This window comes from Gymnoscopelus braueri, assembly GCF_963280865.1.
Source record: "Gymnoscopelus braueri genome assembly, chromosome: 16".
NCBI lineage: Eukaryota > Metazoa > Chordata > Actinopteri > Myctophiformes > Myctophidae > Gymnoscopelus > Gymnoscopelus braueri.
Window position 1 is genome coordinate 37,465,508 of NC_137616.1, and position 18,875 is coordinate 37,484,382.

The window sequence follows — 18,875 nt, forward strand, 5'->3', positions numbered from 1 at the left end:
CGTGGCAACACCGGCGCTTGTTGCACGCACATGATTTGGCAACCCGGGAGCCAGCTGTTCCGTGCACATGTTAATGGTCAATGGCTGTGTCGGATCAATTGCTCCAGCCACTGAGGAGAACCAGGCAGATTTTGGAGACAAACAAACAGACGGGGACAGACAGAGCTTTGTAGAATTATAGGATGATACTAATTACATATACGCAGTGGTGGAAAGTAACTAAGTACATTTACTTAAGTACTGTACTTAAGCACAATTTTGAGGTATTTTTACTTTACTGAAGTATTTCCAATTTTCTGTACTTTTACTTCTACTCCACTACATCTCAGAGGCAAATATTGTACTTTTACTCCACTACAATTATTTGAAAAATTTGAAAATGTTTATATTATAAAACATACATTACCACTTTAGCCCTATTTTATACATAGGCTATTTGAAAATAGCCGATCTACAAGCTCCCAACGCGTCGCGATGCTACTCGTTGTGAGCTTGTAGATCTGCTATTTTCAAACATTTTTGTACTTTTACTTTTGGTACTTTAAGTACATTTTGATACCAGTACTTTTGTACTTTTACTCAAGTAAATTTTGAATTCCGGAGTATTTCTATATTGCAGTATTGATACTTTTACTTAAGTAAAATATCTGAGTACTTTTTCCACCACTGCTATATACGTAATATATTATGTAGTAAAATATATATTTAATTACTTATACTGTGTCTTGATTACAGTTCTCCCTGTTTTTTATAAGTGTATACTTGTTGATTGTCACTTTATAGTGAAGGGTTGGCGTTTCTGTGTAGGATATTTATAGTCATATTTCCAAGTCATATTTATAGTCATGTTCCAAAAGAAATGCTGTATGAACAAGGATTCTGACACCTTGAGAGCTGCCTGCAGACCCACTTTGGCAGAGAGCCTCTAGCAACCATCCTCTATACTCAAAGTAAGAAATGCTCTCTCTGTGCCACAGGAAATAAAAGAAAGAAGAGGGGGGGAAAAAAGTTCTCCTAAACTTTTCTTGGAGGACTATTACTGCCAAGCAGGGTTTTTTTTGGGGGGGGGGGCGGGGGACTTTCCATTAGAAAGGCTATTAACCACTTAAGCTGATTATAGAAGTGTGTGTGTGTTTGTGACACACACACACAAACTTACAAACATACATATATACATACATACATAAAATGATCACCATTAATGACATGCCCAAAATAGGGATGCCAGGGTATGTGGTTAAAACCAAGAGTGAAATTACCATTATTGTGAAGACTTTCTGCTTAAAAGGCTGTCAGTTGTCTATACAGGGCTCCTGCGTCGTGCTGGGATCTCGCTGTATCATTTCACTGTCTGTACTGAGTTGTCTTCTCTCCTCTTTTTTTCACCGTGGAGTCACATGCAGCTTTCAGTCAACATTTTTATGGGTCTCCTCCTATGTACTTTTTTTGGACAAACTTTCACCAGCAGCGCTAGCAGATGAAGGGCAGGGTAGGACGCAGAGCTTATTTGCTACCCAGAAGAGTGTGCTCTCGTTAAGGCCCTGTTTTGAGGGGGTATATCCACTTGTCAACTACTGTCCTCCTGCCTAATGAGGTGGAGACTGGAGCAGAGGGATTTAGGGGACCAGACCCCTAGACACACACACACACACACACACACACACACACACACACACACACACACACACACACACACACACACACACACACACACACACACACACACACACACACACACACACACATACTGTACACACACACACACACACACACACACACACACACACACACACACACACACACACACACACACACACACACACACACACACACACACACACACACACACACACACACACACACACACACATACAGTACTGTACACACACAGCTACAGTATATTTTTTCACTGACTCGATAACTCACTTGCACGCACGCACACACGCCCGTGCACACACACACACACAAGAATAGCTTACAAATGACATTCTTCCATTTGGTGTCAGTCAGCCTGCAGAAGCTCCTGGCAACTTCTGTTTGTTTATATTCTCTAGTTCTGTTTGCACTGACTCTGATTGTCTATGCCAGTGATGTTTTGTTTGTTTGTACGTGTGTGTGTGTGTGTGTGTGTGTGTGTGTGTGTGTGTGTGCGTGTGCGCGTGTGTGCGTGTGTCTGCGTGTGTGTGTGTGTGCGCGCGTGCGTGCGTGTGCTTCAGAAGTCATCCAGCCTTTGGCCCTGAAGGCACTTGTCCAGTACTACTCGGTTGTCTTGACTGTTCCCAGGTCTTATCCTGCATGCACAGTACAGGACAATCCTGTGTTCATGTTTATTTAACTCTAATGTGTAAGAATTGCACAAATTGTTAGATTAATGTCCAATATTAACTCTCTCAGTGCCAAGCCACGAGTTATCCCAAGTTTTTTTTTTTTTCATGTTCAGAACCCAAGATATCATTATCTGAAGATATGCAGCTCCATCGCTTCCTATGCACTTTTTTTTTACTTTGAAAAAAAAAATTGCTGGCACAGTATGAACATATTTTTTTATTTCATTGGCACTGAGAGAGTTAATTAATTCAACTTTTTAAAAAAATACGCTTTTAGAGTTAAATTAACACACCGCACTCCCCCCCGCACCCCCAACAGCGGGCTCAGCTCAGCACAATGTACAATGTAGTTATTGGAATAAAGCATCCTCATCCAATTTGCAGAGGCTATGTAATAGTGCTGCTCTCTTCTCTCTCTCTCTCTCTCTCTCTCTCTCTCTCTCTCTCTCTCTCTCTCTCTCTGTGTCTCTCTCTCTCTCTCTCTCTCTCTCTCTCTCTCCTCTCTTGCTGTCAGACTCTCTGAAATCAGGACAGCCATTAACTCGAGGGTTCTCAAGGTTTTCTGGTGTCTGAGCAACAGACAATTCACCTTGAATAGGCACCCAGCCTGTTGAGGTGCCTTCGGAATTGAATGTGGCGGTGATTGTTAGACATACAGTATATGTCTGCCACGATGATCATTTAGAGAAATCATGCCTTGACAGCAACTTGAGTGATGGTGTAGATTATACAGTGCATATATATATGTGGACTCCAATAATAACTGCGGTCATATTCTTGGCGTTCATTTTTTGAGGTTGAGTTCTTCAACAGGAAGGCGGAAGGTAGCGTTCCAGCAGCAATGGAACGCTACCGTGTCAGGCTGGATGATGTCACTCGTAGACTTACAGACCAAAGGTCAATGTCATTGAGTATTTATATTATGAACATTCAGAATTCTGAAAATTCACGAATTATTTTAATTAAGCACGTTTTCTACAAACGTGCTTAATTATATAATGTACCCAATGTAGCACCATATTTTGTTCATAGGAGTAAGCGAGCCAGAGAGGTGATAATGATGGTGTATTATTTTCCCATGTCACCTAAATCCCAACAGTATTCTGAAAAACGTATGTTTCTATATCAGTGGTGCTCAAACTTTTCCATGTCAAGGACCCCAAACTTATATGTATTTGGCCGCAGACCCCCATCTCAAAATATGTTGTTCCAGGGACCCCAGAAGCAAAGATTTGAGTTACAAATGTTCGCTTTAAAAATATATATATATTCAAAGGTTTGCACAAGTTTTCACGATTTAAAAAAAATAGCAGATACAAGCTTGAGCTATGAGCTTGTAGATCTTCTATTCTCAAAATGACACAGATGCGTTCCAGGCCTTAATGGGTTAAATAGTTTACATAGTTTCAATATCGCATTATTGATTTTATTTTATTTTTTATTTTATTTCATCCATTAAAATAATACATTGGTAAGTACTGTAGCCTAGTCTATACAGAGTAGCCTACTAATTAAGGCTTTAAATTCAGCCTCTATAGCTTTTGATAGGCGGCCTATCGAATTGAGATTCTATGATGAACAGCGCAGCAAGTGGTTAATCCTACGCCAGAGATCCTCAAAAGGCTGAAGTCCTTTCATTACCTAGACGGCTGGGATTGAACCAAAGATGGTGGAGAAAGGCTGTTGTTGATGAACCTCCTCTTCTCATGTTATTGTGTGCACAAGGTTACGCTTAGGTTTTATGTTCCAAGTAGGAGTTCTGAATCAACTCTAAGACTATACTCAAGATGAGAATGGATTTACCACTTGAACCCCAGCATCCTTATTCTGGGGGGAACAGTAGCCAAAAATAGCAGATTTTCAAGCTCACAACATGTGAGCTTGTTGAGAGGGTGCTTTATGGTGAAGGCATTTGGTTTAAACTGAAAAGAGCGGTCCAAGTATAGAGCCAACTCGGGTCCAATTTAAGTGGTTAAAGTCAGTCCTTATACTGTAGTTTCTAATAATAATTAAGAGAGGTTGTCACTCCCTCATACAGGTACAAGCAGCGAAATGTTGCTTTGACATGGTCCACAAGACTGTGCAACACTGGCAATACAATATACACAACATAACAATAAGAATAGTACTGGGTTCTAATAATAAAAAATAAGAAAATCAAGGTTAAGAATAGATAAAGACACACACTGACTCTCTTTAAAACCCTCTTAGCAGCAACAGGGAATGTGCAGTGGGGAATATGCAGAACTGGGGGGACTATAAAAAAGTAGATATTATGCATATTTACATCAATTACACTTTCCTATGTGCATTTGCACAAGTAAAGACAAAAGTGATATACATCAAGTATACTACTTATCTATGTACATGTGTACAACATAACCATGTGAGATAAAAACAAGTATAGTTATTTACAGATAAATACAGCTAATTAATATATATATATTCAAATTGTAAGCGTTTAATATATAAAAAACATGACAATCATGTGTTTGAAAATGACAGTCTTGGAATGGCTATCATCTATTACTCTACTACAGTATGTACTTATGTATGCTTAACCTAAAAAAAAAGAGACAATATGTCACATGGAGATGCATTGCGAGCGTGGAGATCTGCTATATATAACACATTTCCAAAACTTTTTTATTTAACTTTATTATTATTATTATTTATTTATTTTTAAATTCATTTTCACCTACAGCACCTGTATAATGACATGCCCAAAACTGGCACGACTGGGTTAAAGTAGTTAACAATTTTAGATTTTTTAATTCTAAATGTAAATCTAGGCATTGGTTGTGCAAAGAGAACATACAGTACAGATTATACTAGTTGACAATGTAGACTTTGAGGAAGGTTATTCCGAACAGCACTGTTCAAAATGAAAAATTAACACCCATTTGGCATTTTGTGTTCTTGGTATCACAGTTATTAGCGTTATTTCAAAAAGTTATTAACATTTATGTGGAAACAAGACTTTTTAATAATAGTAATCTAGAATTTTGACATTTGAGTCCCAGTCCCCTACATCAGACAAAAATACAAATGATGGGCCATTACGCTGATGGAGAGGTTTTTTTCCTTCTTTGATCAGTTTTACTGTGAAAATAAATGGAGAAATTACACATTAACTGAAAAGAGCTTGTACTCAATTTTGTTTGCACACAGGAAGGTGATTATTCATGTTGTCTTTGAAAGCTCAGGAACCGGACTCAAATGCATTCTGTAAGTGAGCCACAAACTCAGTTCTGTGCTTGTGTGGTTGTTGAGATGAAATAAGATCCCCAAGAAGTGGACCCGATTTAAAATAGAACTTATTAAAGGAAATACACACGTACAATATACCATATACTGTATGATACCAAGGTATCATTGTCAAATATCACCATTTCAGCTTTGGCAGACCCGATTTTTGCTATATTTTATATTAATTTTATATTTTTTTTAGAAAAAAGTACAGATTCACAAAAGAAGGGGGGAAATAATCCAGAATGTATGTATTCCCAAAAATGTGAATAGCTTGACAAATAGAGGGGCTAATTTCAGAGTGGCAGTTTGATATTAAATGTTTGAACTTCATTTCATTTACTTGATTGATGGATTGATTGATTGATTGATTGATTGATTGATTGAGGCAATTTCACCCAAGAATTCAAGAATAGTGTTCAAGGACAGACTAGGCTAGTGCATAGACACTACAGTACACTAGACACTACACTAGGTCATTCGTTAAGGCAGGTCGGGGTTAATTAAATCCATTGATGACCTGGAGTGGTCGCTTTACCTGCTGGGATCTACTGTAAGGATTAATAACAACAACTGATCACATCTCTTAGTGAAAATATTAATTATAACATGTGTTCACTATGCAAATCCAAAACTGAGAGGCCTTCCCAAGTGTATTTTTAATTATTTGTTTGCATTTATTTATTGTTGTCATAGTTACTGACACAAAGAGATATAGACAGATCATTAATTTCCTGCACCTTTCTCCATCTTAATAAGATTGAATAGTTTCTCATGGGCACAGCTCATTTGCATATATCGTTGATGTAGCCTGTTTTTTGGTGAGAATGGACGTTTTTTTATTAGATCTCAAGCTTTTGAGCTTGTCTTGTACTGTAAAGGCCTGGGCTTTTTTCAACTAGTTTGTTAGTCAGGCAGACCTTTTCAGTGTGTACAGAGTACCTTCTGAAAGCTTTTATTATTTATTTAATTATTATTTTTTTAGTTTTGGGGCTACAGTAGGGTGTGGGTTGGGGGTGATTACGATGGTAGTTTTCTTACAAAGAAGTATTTTTTGGGGCATTTTTAATGACCTCTGCTCAGCTTTTACGGCTGCCTGTTCCCCTTTTGAAATGGGTTTTCTCAAATGTCCCCCCACTGATCAATAGCCTTTTGTACAAGAAAACCCATTTTCACGAGCCTTGTTGAGTCGTCTACCACAGTCTGCTTCCTCTGCCGGTGTGTGGAATAAATGTACTCTGAGATACAGACCTCTGTATGCCCTAAATTCAGCATTCGTCTTGTCTGATGCAAGGAGGCTACGATTAATTATATTAACTCAGGGGTAATGCTAATAAGGGTTATTTATTTGGGTAATTTCCGCTTGGTTTCTGCTGGCAGATAACTGTCTAATTTATGGATGTTGATAGTAAAATCGAAGAGTTTGATAAATGCTCTAGTGTTCACGTTTGTTTCTTGGGAATTTAATCACAGCAATAAAAACATGAAATTAAGAGGTAATCATAAGGTAAAGGAGTAATTTAATGATTGTGACTTATTTAAAAGGAAAGGGCTTAATCTACTTACATTACTTTGAAAAAATGTGTATGTATTAAACTTCAACCTGAACAAAAACTAAATAAGTAATTTGTTTTCTATAATTTTACATGGCTAAGCAGAGTTAAACACTTAAGCAAAACTACAATTTTATTATTTAAGAAATTATACATGTATTATGTTTAAAAAATAAAACATGGCGCAATGAAAGAGCATTCTATAATCATATGATATCTCTAATTATTTTAAATTAATGTAATAAATTATATAATATTAGTCTAGTATTATTTAGGACAGTTTGTCAAGTCATTTTCATTATATAAATTATATATATATATATACACACACACACACACACACACACACACACACACACACACACACACACACACACACACACACACACACACACACACACACACACACACACACACACACACACACTATACTACTTGCAATACTGGACTGAAATAAAATAAAATAAAAATAAGTACAGGCATGACACACAAACATCTTTTTAAAAACCTCTTAGCAGCAATGGGGAATGTAGAATTAGGCAGATGGTATAAAAATGCAGAGGTATACGCCTACGCCTATATACAGTTATGTACAGAACACAGTACAGTACACTTATCTATGTGCTATACATTAGTACAAAATAATGATTATTTACAGATGTCGGGCAGAAACCTCTTATCTCCATATTTAAACTTTTTGTGTTCTTTCATAAATTAATGCCCGACTTGATCATACTACAGCATCACACAGAAGTATCAAAAATAGCAGATCTGCAAGCTCGAAACGGCGCGAAGCGATGCGTTTTGAGCTTGTAGATCTGCTATTTTAGCTTCTTTTTTTTTTGAATGTGTATGAGGTTTCCACTCGACAGAGACGATATATGAACACGTACTGTATGTGAAGGTCGACCCACATTGATTTTCTTAAAAGTATAGCACATTACTCCCATTAAAAAAAACTCTTTGTATTATAAAGGCGAATCAACAGGGGGGAAAATCATTATTTGGCCGTGTATTAAATTATTGATTGCCCACCATTTTTATTTCATGATAATTAGGTAGAAAAGCTTCCCTATTGCTCATAGGAAGTCTAACAAAGAACAAAGAGGCAAAATGTAAAATTGAACACGCAATGCAATTTCAACACCACACGCTGTTGTACTGTTAGACGGTCCATGCAACTTAAACTCTACACAAACCCTGTAATTATATCACATAATCTCAATATGCTGTGGTTTAGAACATTTTGCCTTGCAGCCCAAAACACATTTATTGTCAGAAAAAGCGAAGGGGAAAGGTGCAAATACAGAAAACAACCGTTCAAAATTAATTTGTCACACACCCACACTCTCACACACTTGCATACAGATATAGTTCACACAGTAATATAAATAGTTCGCATCTCCTTCTCTCCCTGGAATCACATTCCTCTCTCCCTGATGTACGTTGCTCTAAAAATGGCTCTGGGCTTGCCAGGAAAATAAAGGGAAGTCTTCTTTCTTAAGCTTAATTTATATACTCCATCTGGTGCGTTTGTTGTTTGCCAAAAAAAGAACAGATCAACAAGCAAACAAAGCGCTGCATTGACGCACGTAGTCAGCTTTCAGATCTGTTCTTTTTTTGGTGAGCAACACCGTCGTACTTTGGAGTATATATGTTAAGTGTACTGATATTTTTTGGTTAAAACAAAACTTTTTTGTTAAAAGTTAAAGCACTATTTTCTGATGGTATGCAATGCTATAGAGTATTTCTTCAGTAACAAGAGTCTCCCCTTCTCTCAAAATCTTCAATAAACAGAAAATACATTTTCAATGGGTTGGAAGATTTCAGCCAATCAGGAGAGAGTACCCATTTATCAGCTTCATTTTTATAGTGTTCCGGTTCCAATTTTGTCTACAATTCCTTTTTTTGTGTCATCACTTCCAATTTCACTTGTTTAATCTGTATCTTGTCTGAGTTCTCTATCCTGATTGGATAAAATTGGTATCCCGATCCCAAAAAAATATTTTCTGTTTAATATAGAGCTGGAGAGACATGGATACTCCTGTTACTGAACAAACACTCTATAGCAACGAGTAGTGTCAGAATATAGAGCTAATTAACACTTATTTTAAGCAAGGAAAATCACTTATACCTTTAAGAAAGAAGACTTCCAGTAGTATGTTTTTTTCATGTCAAAGCCAGAAGGATTTTAGACTTTAAGCTAGCATGTAATGCGCAGTAGCACTGATTCTCACTCATGCATGATGGTTTGTGACGACGGGGACATCTGTAAAGGTGCACTTGTTGTGATACATTCAGAATGTGTCAACAAGGTACACACCGTAAAATGCTCTGTCGATGTGCGTCAAGATCCTATGAATACTCCACAACACCGGCCTACTAGGGTGAGACATGTACAGTATACTGTATATGACTTTGTGTGTGCGTGTGCACGCGTGTGTGTGTGTGTAACTTTATAGTGTGTGTGTATATATATGTATATATATATATGTATATGTATATGTATATATATATATATATATATATATGTGTATATTACATTTTATAGAGACTTTATATACTAGATACAGTATGTGCATATACTTATCTGTATATACATTATATATAAACATTTATATCACTTGATATTAATATGTTTTCCCTTTTCTATTTTGGATTCCCATTTCCTTTTTACCTTTTGCAAATGATTGCATTTTTTCCCTGTGTATACTCACATACACTCTCCGTGGCCTGTATTGAATTGTATTCAACATGTACGGTACGGTAGTACCGCTGTGTTGTTCATGAGCAGGTTTTAGTTATCTGCGATAGGATTTACCGCTTCTGCTTGTGTCTGGATAGAATTTATGCATCTTAAAGCGAAAACTTAACGAATAAGGAATCTTGTATTGTACCTACACATTTTATTTATATTTTATTCATTTTTCATACACAAAGTCTTTATTATGATCAAAGATTTACCGTCATACTGTGGTGATTCTTATTTATTTTATTTAAATTCTGAATTCTTTTTTTAATAATATTTAATAAACATTTTATCTGATTATTCTAAGTAGTATCTCCCATACCTACCTAATTTAAAACTCAATATGTATTTTGCCTACAATTTAAGGAATTTGTAACAACATAACACAAGAATACAAATATTTAGAGGATATTTTGGTACAAAATGGAGCAAATTTGTTGTAGTCAAAGGTGGCTTTAGTGCCCGTTCTTACATTTCATGTCAGAGTACCGTCATCGAGTTTCCTTTGTGTAATTCTTAATAGAAAGAATCTATGCATGAACCTGGACCTTATCAATTTGAACCTCACATTTTGATTTCATGATTTTTCCCACCATGGTGTAAAACTAAAATGGCGGTTTAACACACGTAAGAATGAATGTAGAATACAAAACCCCAAAATGGCTCCAAGTTCAGTAACCAAAGGCCTGCTCGATAGCCCCCCAGACCAATCAGAGTTCAGCATCTGTGCCTCACGGCACAGATGCAGAACAAGCTTTGATTGGCTACTGGAAACGGGGTCTAAGCACACCATTGGCTTACAGCGTCCAGAGCTGTTTGACGGCAGTGCGGGGTTACTAGGGCGAACAGCAGAGTTGGTACCTCGTACCACCCGCTGAGCATTTCAGATTTCAGCCAATCACGCAAACCCCAGCATGAGGTGTTATTGTTGTAAACTGCTCAGGGCTTGTAGTAAACAACTCATGTACTGTGTTTTGAGCGCAGTGTGCAGTCCTTGATACAGTCCCTCAGTTATGGAGTATGCCAACACCTGTGAGAATCGCATCCAGATATACCCCCTGCAAAACAAATCATGGCGCTATTTTATCCCCCTTGGTGTGGGTGTGTGTGTGTGTGTGTGTGTGTGTGTGTGTGTGTGTGTGTGTGTGTGTGTGTGTGTGTGTGTGTGTGTGTGTGTGTGTGTGTGTGTGTGTGTGTGTGTGTGTGTGTGTGTGTGTGTGTGTGTGTGTGTGTGTGTGTGTGTGTGTGTGTGTGTGTGTGTGTGTGTGTGTGTGTCTGCTGCAAAACGTGACGGCCCTCAACCCCTTTTCCTTTAGAAGTATTGAGACGTTTTGGTGTTTCAGAAGCGCTGTGGTCCTATTGAAATTGGCTGTGCCTCCCTCACCACGCTCCAGCCCGGGGAGTGGAGAATGGGGACGCCACGTTCAGTTTCATGGTCCCTCGTAGTGATGAGTTTTTCTAGGGTGCACACTGATCCGCCCCCAAGATGGCATAATTAGCTTTATCCATCAGCCATTCAGGTGTGTCCACATGGCTCCGAGGGAGGCGGCCATTGTTTGCTGACAACCGGAGTTCTCTTTCTCTCCCTCCGGTCTCGCTTTCCCCCTTTCTCCTCAATTCACAGTCTCAGGGGTAAATGGATGGTATGCGATGCGGCAGATTGGAGGTGAGAGCCATATCGGTTGCCGGAGACTCGCCTAATGCAAACTCCAAACTACTATGTATTCACCATTCACAGTCAGCGCCCACACAGTAATCAGATAGCTAGCCAACTGACAACTAGCAATGGAGCGGAATGCAGCCGACTGGGGAGGGATGGAGGGCAAATCTAATGGCCATGGCCATTGTGTTTGTGTTGCTTGCATGTCCATAGACTCTCTCTCTGTCTCTGTCTGTCTGTCTGTCTGTCTGTCTCTCTCTATCGCTCTCTCTCAATGTATTTATTGTGAGACACTTTTTAGTAGTAGCCGAGTTGTTTTTTAGTTTTTTTGCCCCTGACATATGATAGCTCTGAAAAGCATGTGTTTGCTTGGAGGTGCGGGAAAAAAAAAATGAAGCCTTTTCTAAAAGCGGCTCTTAATACTGTATAATTTCATCTGCTCAATTAATTCAGCACTGAGCTCCCTGTGCCAGTCAGTCATTGCGGGAGAATGAAAGGAGCTAAATGAAAGCCAAATGAAGGGCCGAGTGTCATCTCAGGTTAATTAAATCCCTGCTTTGAATCTGTCTCTGAACACACCACTTTCAGGATGATTATGGGAAAAAACAACAACCCTACGCTACATGCGTGTCTGCGTGGCTGCTAGGGGTTGATCAGTGCCCCACATTAAATTACTAACCAGATATGTGGGGACACACCTTTTTAAGCCCTATTTTATACTTTTTCATATGACAGTGTCATGCAAAAGTAGTGAAAATAGCCTAGTCTTTGAAATATGTATATATATATATAATTTTAGGTTCACCTATAATGACATGCCCAAAATAGGGATGCCAGGTTGGATGGAAGTTAAATCTGGCTGTGGGTTTTATAAATATTTAACCAAAGAAAACTAAAAAAACTAAATTAATTAGATTGATTGGAACATTAGTTGAAAGTATTTCCTGAAAGTATTTCCTGAAAGTAACGGTTTTGGACTTCCCGGTTTTACACCCGACAGTGAAATTAGGAAGCCGCCTCACTTGCTATGCCGTACGTTTGAGGCAGAGAATGAATCTGCAGCCACACACTGCTCGGTACCCGATGTCTTTTTTTTAAGCGACTGACTGGTGAAGCCGATGTCAGCATGCAGGCTCAGCGTTCCACACTAAAGCTCCAAGGTCGTGCCGTATACCACTGATATAGCAGGGACGATTATTTCTGCCCGAATCTGTGGTCCCAACTCCTCCCAGGATGTGGTGGTGTGTGCCTCGTTACAAACGCAATTTTTGGTTCTATTCTAGGGCCTCTTTTATTTCTTTATGCAGCCAGCCAGCGGCGGTGAAAATGTAAGCTCTTGTTGTACTGTATGTGTATGATTCTGCGTTAACTGGTATCTGGGAATGATTGAAGACACTGTTAGAATTGAATTAGAAAGTGTAAGAGAGTGGCTCATAGATAACACGCTTTCAATACATCTGGGTAAAAGCGAGACAATCCTGTTTGGAACTAAGTAGAGAAGCTGTCAAGAACAAACACGTTGGAAGTCTCTTATAATGGAGCTGAAATTGAATCTCAGACAAAGTGTCTCATTTTTAGGAGTAATGTTGGAACAGTCATTCTCCTGTGAATCCATTGCTGCTAAAATATTATCTAAGTGTGCCAGCAAGTTCCTGTTTTGCAAGAACAGGGCTTTTTGATGTTTCTGTTAAGAAACTTCTCGTGTCATCATTGATACAGTGTCAGTCTTGATAACAGTATGTGTGTTCTGCTTGGTACAGTGGTTTGACGGGTAAACTTAGGAACAAACTGCAGGTGATGCAACACAATATCTTTGGTGTTTGTTAAATGTACCCTCTCAAACACATTTTGGAAGTGATGAATTCAGAAAGGTAGGACTACTGCCAGTACAGCAGAGTAGGACAACAGAAGCTGTGTCATACGCATGTACAATTACATAAATTCCTCAATACTTGTTCTCAGATAACAATTGTCCATACTCAGCATAACTATCATACCAGAGCCAGTGTGTGTTCATGTAAAGTGTCTCAAGTGAATAATTATGGAGCAAGAAGTTGCTTTTTTACACTGCTGCCATGTTGTGGAACAGCCTTCTGCTACACGTATTGTTTTTAAATATGAGAGGGGCTTATAGAAGTAAGGTTTGGACTCTGTTATGGCTCAGGATAATAGTTTTATAATGAAATCTGCAATGACATTGTAACTTTAGCTGAGTATGAGTTTTGAGTTATTTTATTTTCTTAAATTGCAGTGAAGTGTTTTGGGATTTCAGGAGTGTGTGTGTGTGTGTGTGTGTGTGTGTGTGTGCGCGTGTGTGCGCGCGTGCGTGCGTGCGTTTATCCTTTGGCTTTTTGTCTGATTGTCCATAGATAAAATCAATCAGTGAATCAATCAGTCTGTGTTTTGTGGCCCAAGTACAACATAGTTTAAGGAAAGCCATAATACACAAGAAGCTGTTACATACTGTGAATGATATCACGGCTATCGTTGTTGTTGGCATGACCCAAAGTGGCGTGTATCATTTTGTGTGTACTTGCATATCTTTCTAACCGAAATCCAGTGCAGCAGGGGAATATGACATCCTCTATAGGCGTATGGTTACTTTCAGTATTCCACAGCACATGCTGCTGTTTTCATGTCCCGTAGCTTGCTATTACCATCTTGCTACTGGTGCTCGGTTTTAGTGGCAAATTTCTCAATAGGCAATTAACGGAACTGTACTGTTCACAGTACTGCTCCGAGGGCTTTAGAACGGAGTGGTCGGCCTCCTGCTGGTTCCCACTCTTAGCGTCCCCTCATGGTGCCTCATTAAGGCACAGAGAGAAACAAGCGCCTACGACCCGACGTTACCGTAGGGCTGAGGGCTCGGCCCAACAACGTACTACGGCATCATATTAAAGAAAGCAGTGTGGGCACTGTGGCCTTCAACAGAAACACTGCTTTGATCGCTCCAAGCATTCTTTTCTCAGATTCTGTTTTGTTCCGGTCTCTCTTACTATACATGTATATACTGTATATATATATATTTTCCGTCTCCTTTTCAGCGAGGAAAAGACAAAGGGAACAACTTTTCTAAGAGAAAGAGACAGAGTGATGTGGGTTTTGGGATTTGGGGAGCAGCCGTTGTTTTGTTGTTTTCCTACTGAGTGACGTTTGAAGGTCAACTTGTACCCTGGCCAGGACAGCAGCAAGAAAACCAAACAAACGCTGTTGAATTATGAATAACGCATTGACGCAGTCTCTGTTTTCAGCCCATATCGGTTATTAATCTTGTGGCGGTTCCCTTGGTTGAATTTTCTGGTGCTGAAGTGTAAATTTGCACAAGTCCATGCAATAGGCTGGAGAATTTACAAGTTCTAGAGAATATTCCTCAGCACAGCACTGAACATTTTTAGCCTATTATATGGAGGTGTGCACACGCACGCGCACACACACACACACACACACACACACACACACACACACACACACACACACACACACACACACACACACACACACACACACACACACACACACACACCCCTATTTTGGCTGTTGATGCTCAACTGTTTGACAGATGTTCATTAATGTTTCCTCTGACATATGACGAATAATATTGTTATGATAAAAAGCAATGTTGTGTTCTTTGTAAAAAAAATCCATGTTGTTCCTTGTCACATTGCTACTGTGCGTACTGTACAGAAGAACGGAAGGATGAGAGAGTGAGAGTGAGAGAGAGAGAGAGAGAGAATAGAATTCCACATTCTAAAACAAAATATGGCTTTGTCTTTCTTTCTTTCTTTTTTTGTTTGTTGTTGTTTTCTTCCTCTACAGAGATGTTGAAGGAGCTCAACCTGCAGCGCAGAGCGAAAGACTTTACAGACCTGAAAATTATTGTTGAAGGAAAAGAGTTTGAAGTGCACCAAAATGTTCTAGCTTCCTGCAGCTTGTATTTCAAGGACCTGGTGAAAAGGTTTGCCTTCTCAACTCTTCTCCTCCCACCAGCTGTTGATCCAATCTGTTCTTTTTGTAGGGCGCATTTGTGTCGCTTCTCTTTCTTCTCTTTTCTTATTCCTTTGTTTTTTTCCCCCCTTTCATTTACTTTATTTTCATTTATTTTCATTCCCTCCTCCCCCTTCTCTCTCTTGCAGGTATGTGAAGACCTTTTGGTTCCTAGCAAAGGTGCCAGCAGCCATTCCTTCCTTCCTTCCTTCCACCTGATCCCGCCTCAAATTGAATGTATATCGCAAAACACGCTACGAAAACATGAAACAAAAAGGTCAACTTCCTCGTCTTTATTTTTCCTCCCCATGTAGAGCGAATTAACCCGCATTTCCATTTTTTTTATGAACAGCGCACACACGTTCCATGACTGGGGATTGTTTTATTTATCTATTTACGTTTTTTTATTCAATTTAAACTCACACAAAAGAAATCCACATTCTGCACTTTGGGAGGTGATTTGACAAAAGCCATGATGCCTCTTCTGTTCTCCTCAAGCTACTACTCTTTATTTTGGTGAAAAATTAAAGCCTTTCATATGCTAATAAGTAGAGTTAGTGAAATGAAAAAGATGCGGAAGATTCAGGGATGTAAACAAGAGACAAAGTAAATTCTAAGCTTCTAAGCTAGCTTTAATGAACCCCAGCTTAGCCTTAGTAGCAACCTTCACTAATGTCTTCATCTGATCTGCAACCCAAGCATTTCCCCCTAATAGACTGTTCTGCAGATGACATGTTTTCTCTTCTTGGGCTTCTCGTGTGTGTGTGTGTGTGTGTGTGTGTGTGTGTGTGTGTGTGTGTGTGTGTGTGTGTGTGTGTGTGTGTGTGTGTGTGTGTGTGTGTGTGTGTGTGTGTGTGTGTGTGTGTGTGTGTGTGTGTGTGTGTGTGTGTGTGTGTGTGTGTGTGTGTGTGTGTTTTTCTGTCTGTATCTCTACCTGTCTGTCCCTTGTGTAGGTGCATGTACAGTACATACAGTATGTGCATGCATATGTGATTGTGTGCGTGTGTGTGTGTGTACACTATACAGCTTTTTGTGTGTGTGTGTGTGTGTGTTTGTGGCAGCTGGGCGAAGTTTCACATAAGGGTCCCTCCGATATGTGTGGGCACGCACATCTGTGACTTTATATATCCTTAGCTGCTGGGAAGAAGGAATAATATTAATCCCTAACGCAGATTCAGATTGATTGATCTAGGTCCGAGATCAGCGTGCTTCTAGATTCTATAGATTCTAGGAGCACGCTGACAGACAGAGAGAGAGGCAGACAGAATCGCCAGCGGTAGCTGTAAGGCCTCTGAGAATTGTGGCACTTTGCCTCACAGCAACGTGGCCTCCATGGCGCGCTCATCAGAGAGATAAGATAAGATGAAGATAAAACCTTTATTGATCCCCCGGAGGGAAATTCAGGAAGTGCCACGCTGCCTTATCTGCTATGAACTGTAGGAGAGGCAGCCGGACGGCACTCTTCACCGATACACTTGATCCTACTCAGTGGGGATGACGAACAAGAGAGGTGAGATACCAGAGAGAGAGAGAGCGAAGGAAAGTAAAGGCATGCCCTATCAGCAAGCCACAGAGCCATGTCTAAACTGAGACGCAGTCAAACAATCTACCGCCACACATGCAAAGGGTCCTTCAGGTACTTAATGTAATAGGCATGGTCAGCTAACAGTCTATGTACGCATTTTGGCACAAGCACTTCTTCAGCGTAATACAATACCAGAACTGAGGTGTCCATAGGTGAGGCACCTTGAACTGCACATCAAACTTGTAAAATAAAACTAGATAATGTTCATCTTCGTGTACTTAAAATTCCATTGAAGAAGGCCTGGGCCGTAGCGTGACGGTCCAGGCACCCTAGGCTGCAATGCCAGCCTGACAGCGTGTCGCGGGTTCGACTCCCGTTCCCGACGACCTTTGCTGTGTGTCACCCCCCCCCCCCCCCCATCTCTCTCCCCATTTCCTGTCAGCCTACTTTCTCTATCCCTCTCTAAATAAAGGCATAAAAAGCCCCCAAAAAACCATAAAAAAAAAAAAAAAATCCATTGAAGAAGGCTTTGTCCTGAAATTTGAGTGTTGATTGTTAGCTGCCCGTGCCCATTAAATAGAGTACTTGAAGGACCTTTTCCGTGAGTACTGGCAATTCCTTTGACTTAATCTTTCTAGACCGTGCACCCGTTAAGAAAATGTTCAAATAGGTTGGAGTCGTGCTAGTATTGACGATAAGATGCACTCATCTCCATGGCATACTGTACGACTACACACATGCGGCCATGCGTGCTCAAACGCACGCACAAGCGGACCATTAGAATGAACAAGAGAAATGGAATCGTTCCATGACCTTGACGGTACCACAGTAGCATCCTGGGAGACTTTTGTCACCGTGGAGAGAGATGGAGACCCCATGCTGGTCAAGCTGTCCACGGGACTGCTTCGTCTCTGCGTCTTATCCGAGCTGCAGCTGCAGGTGCATTATGCATAAAGATAAGGCACCATACTGCAGGAAGACACATGGCCCTCAGAGGAATGGGCTGAATTTCATCAAGCTCATCTCCATGCCCGCTGCTGCCTACATTCATAGATTTTACTTGTTTAATTTGAAAGCTTAATCGAGCAAATTCCAATTAACTGGTTAATTCATTGTAATGCTACTTGACATATTGTCAGAACATGGCCATTTCTTCCGAAAATTAGGCCCGAAATAGACATCTTCTCATCGAAGATCACACTTCTGAGAATATCGAATGAATTTGTCACACTGATTGTTAATTGTAATGTATAAGACATCAACATTTTGACATAGTGAAGTCTTTATCATCTGTCTTTGCGTGGTGCAAACATGACACCCTTTGCAATAACTGCCGCGTGTTTTTACGAGGCACGCGGCACCTCGGCTTCTCGTAAGCAAACACCACACTCAAGCCAAACTCAAACAGGGAGAGGACGGCTCTGAAAGGTCAGCGTGGGAGGGAGAGAGGGAACAATCAAGGGAGAGCGAACAAAAGGCAAGATGTAGGCAAAGCAGTGAACAAGAGGCTGAGAGAAGAGTGGTTTGATTCTGGCTGGAGACGTGTGTTGCATGTCCTCCCCCCTTCCTGCCCTCAGTACGTATCTCTCTACTATCCGATCTAGAGTAACCAATTATTTTTTACGCCTTTTTTGTTCCCAATTTAGTCGCTATGCCAATTAACACTCACACATTTCTGTGTTGCCACTGCTGTCGTACTCTACTGGCTCACTTGCCAGTGACGAGCCCCCGCCGGGAGTTCATAGCGACTCCGTCCTATACCTTCTGTACCATATATACCATTCTCCGCTGACAAGCGCGACCCCGGCCCTTAGGAGTACATGTAGCG

The 18,875-nt window shown here is 40.0% G+C and overlaps 1 protein-coding gene across 2 annotated transcripts in view; it reads left to right on the forward strand.

Moving 5' to 3' along the window:
- klhl29 (kelch like family member 29) overlaps positions 1–18,875 on the forward strand; it is a 356,868-nt gene that overhangs the window by 202,777 nt on the left and 135,216 nt on the right. For both annotated transcript variants that reach the window (XM_080452938.1, XM_080452939.1), the window contains one exon: positions 15,355–15,493. In XM_080452938.1, the coding sequence (XP_080309064.1) occupies positions 15,355–15,493 (139 nt within the window). The remainder of the gene's footprint in view (positions 1–15,354; positions 15,494–18,875) is intronic.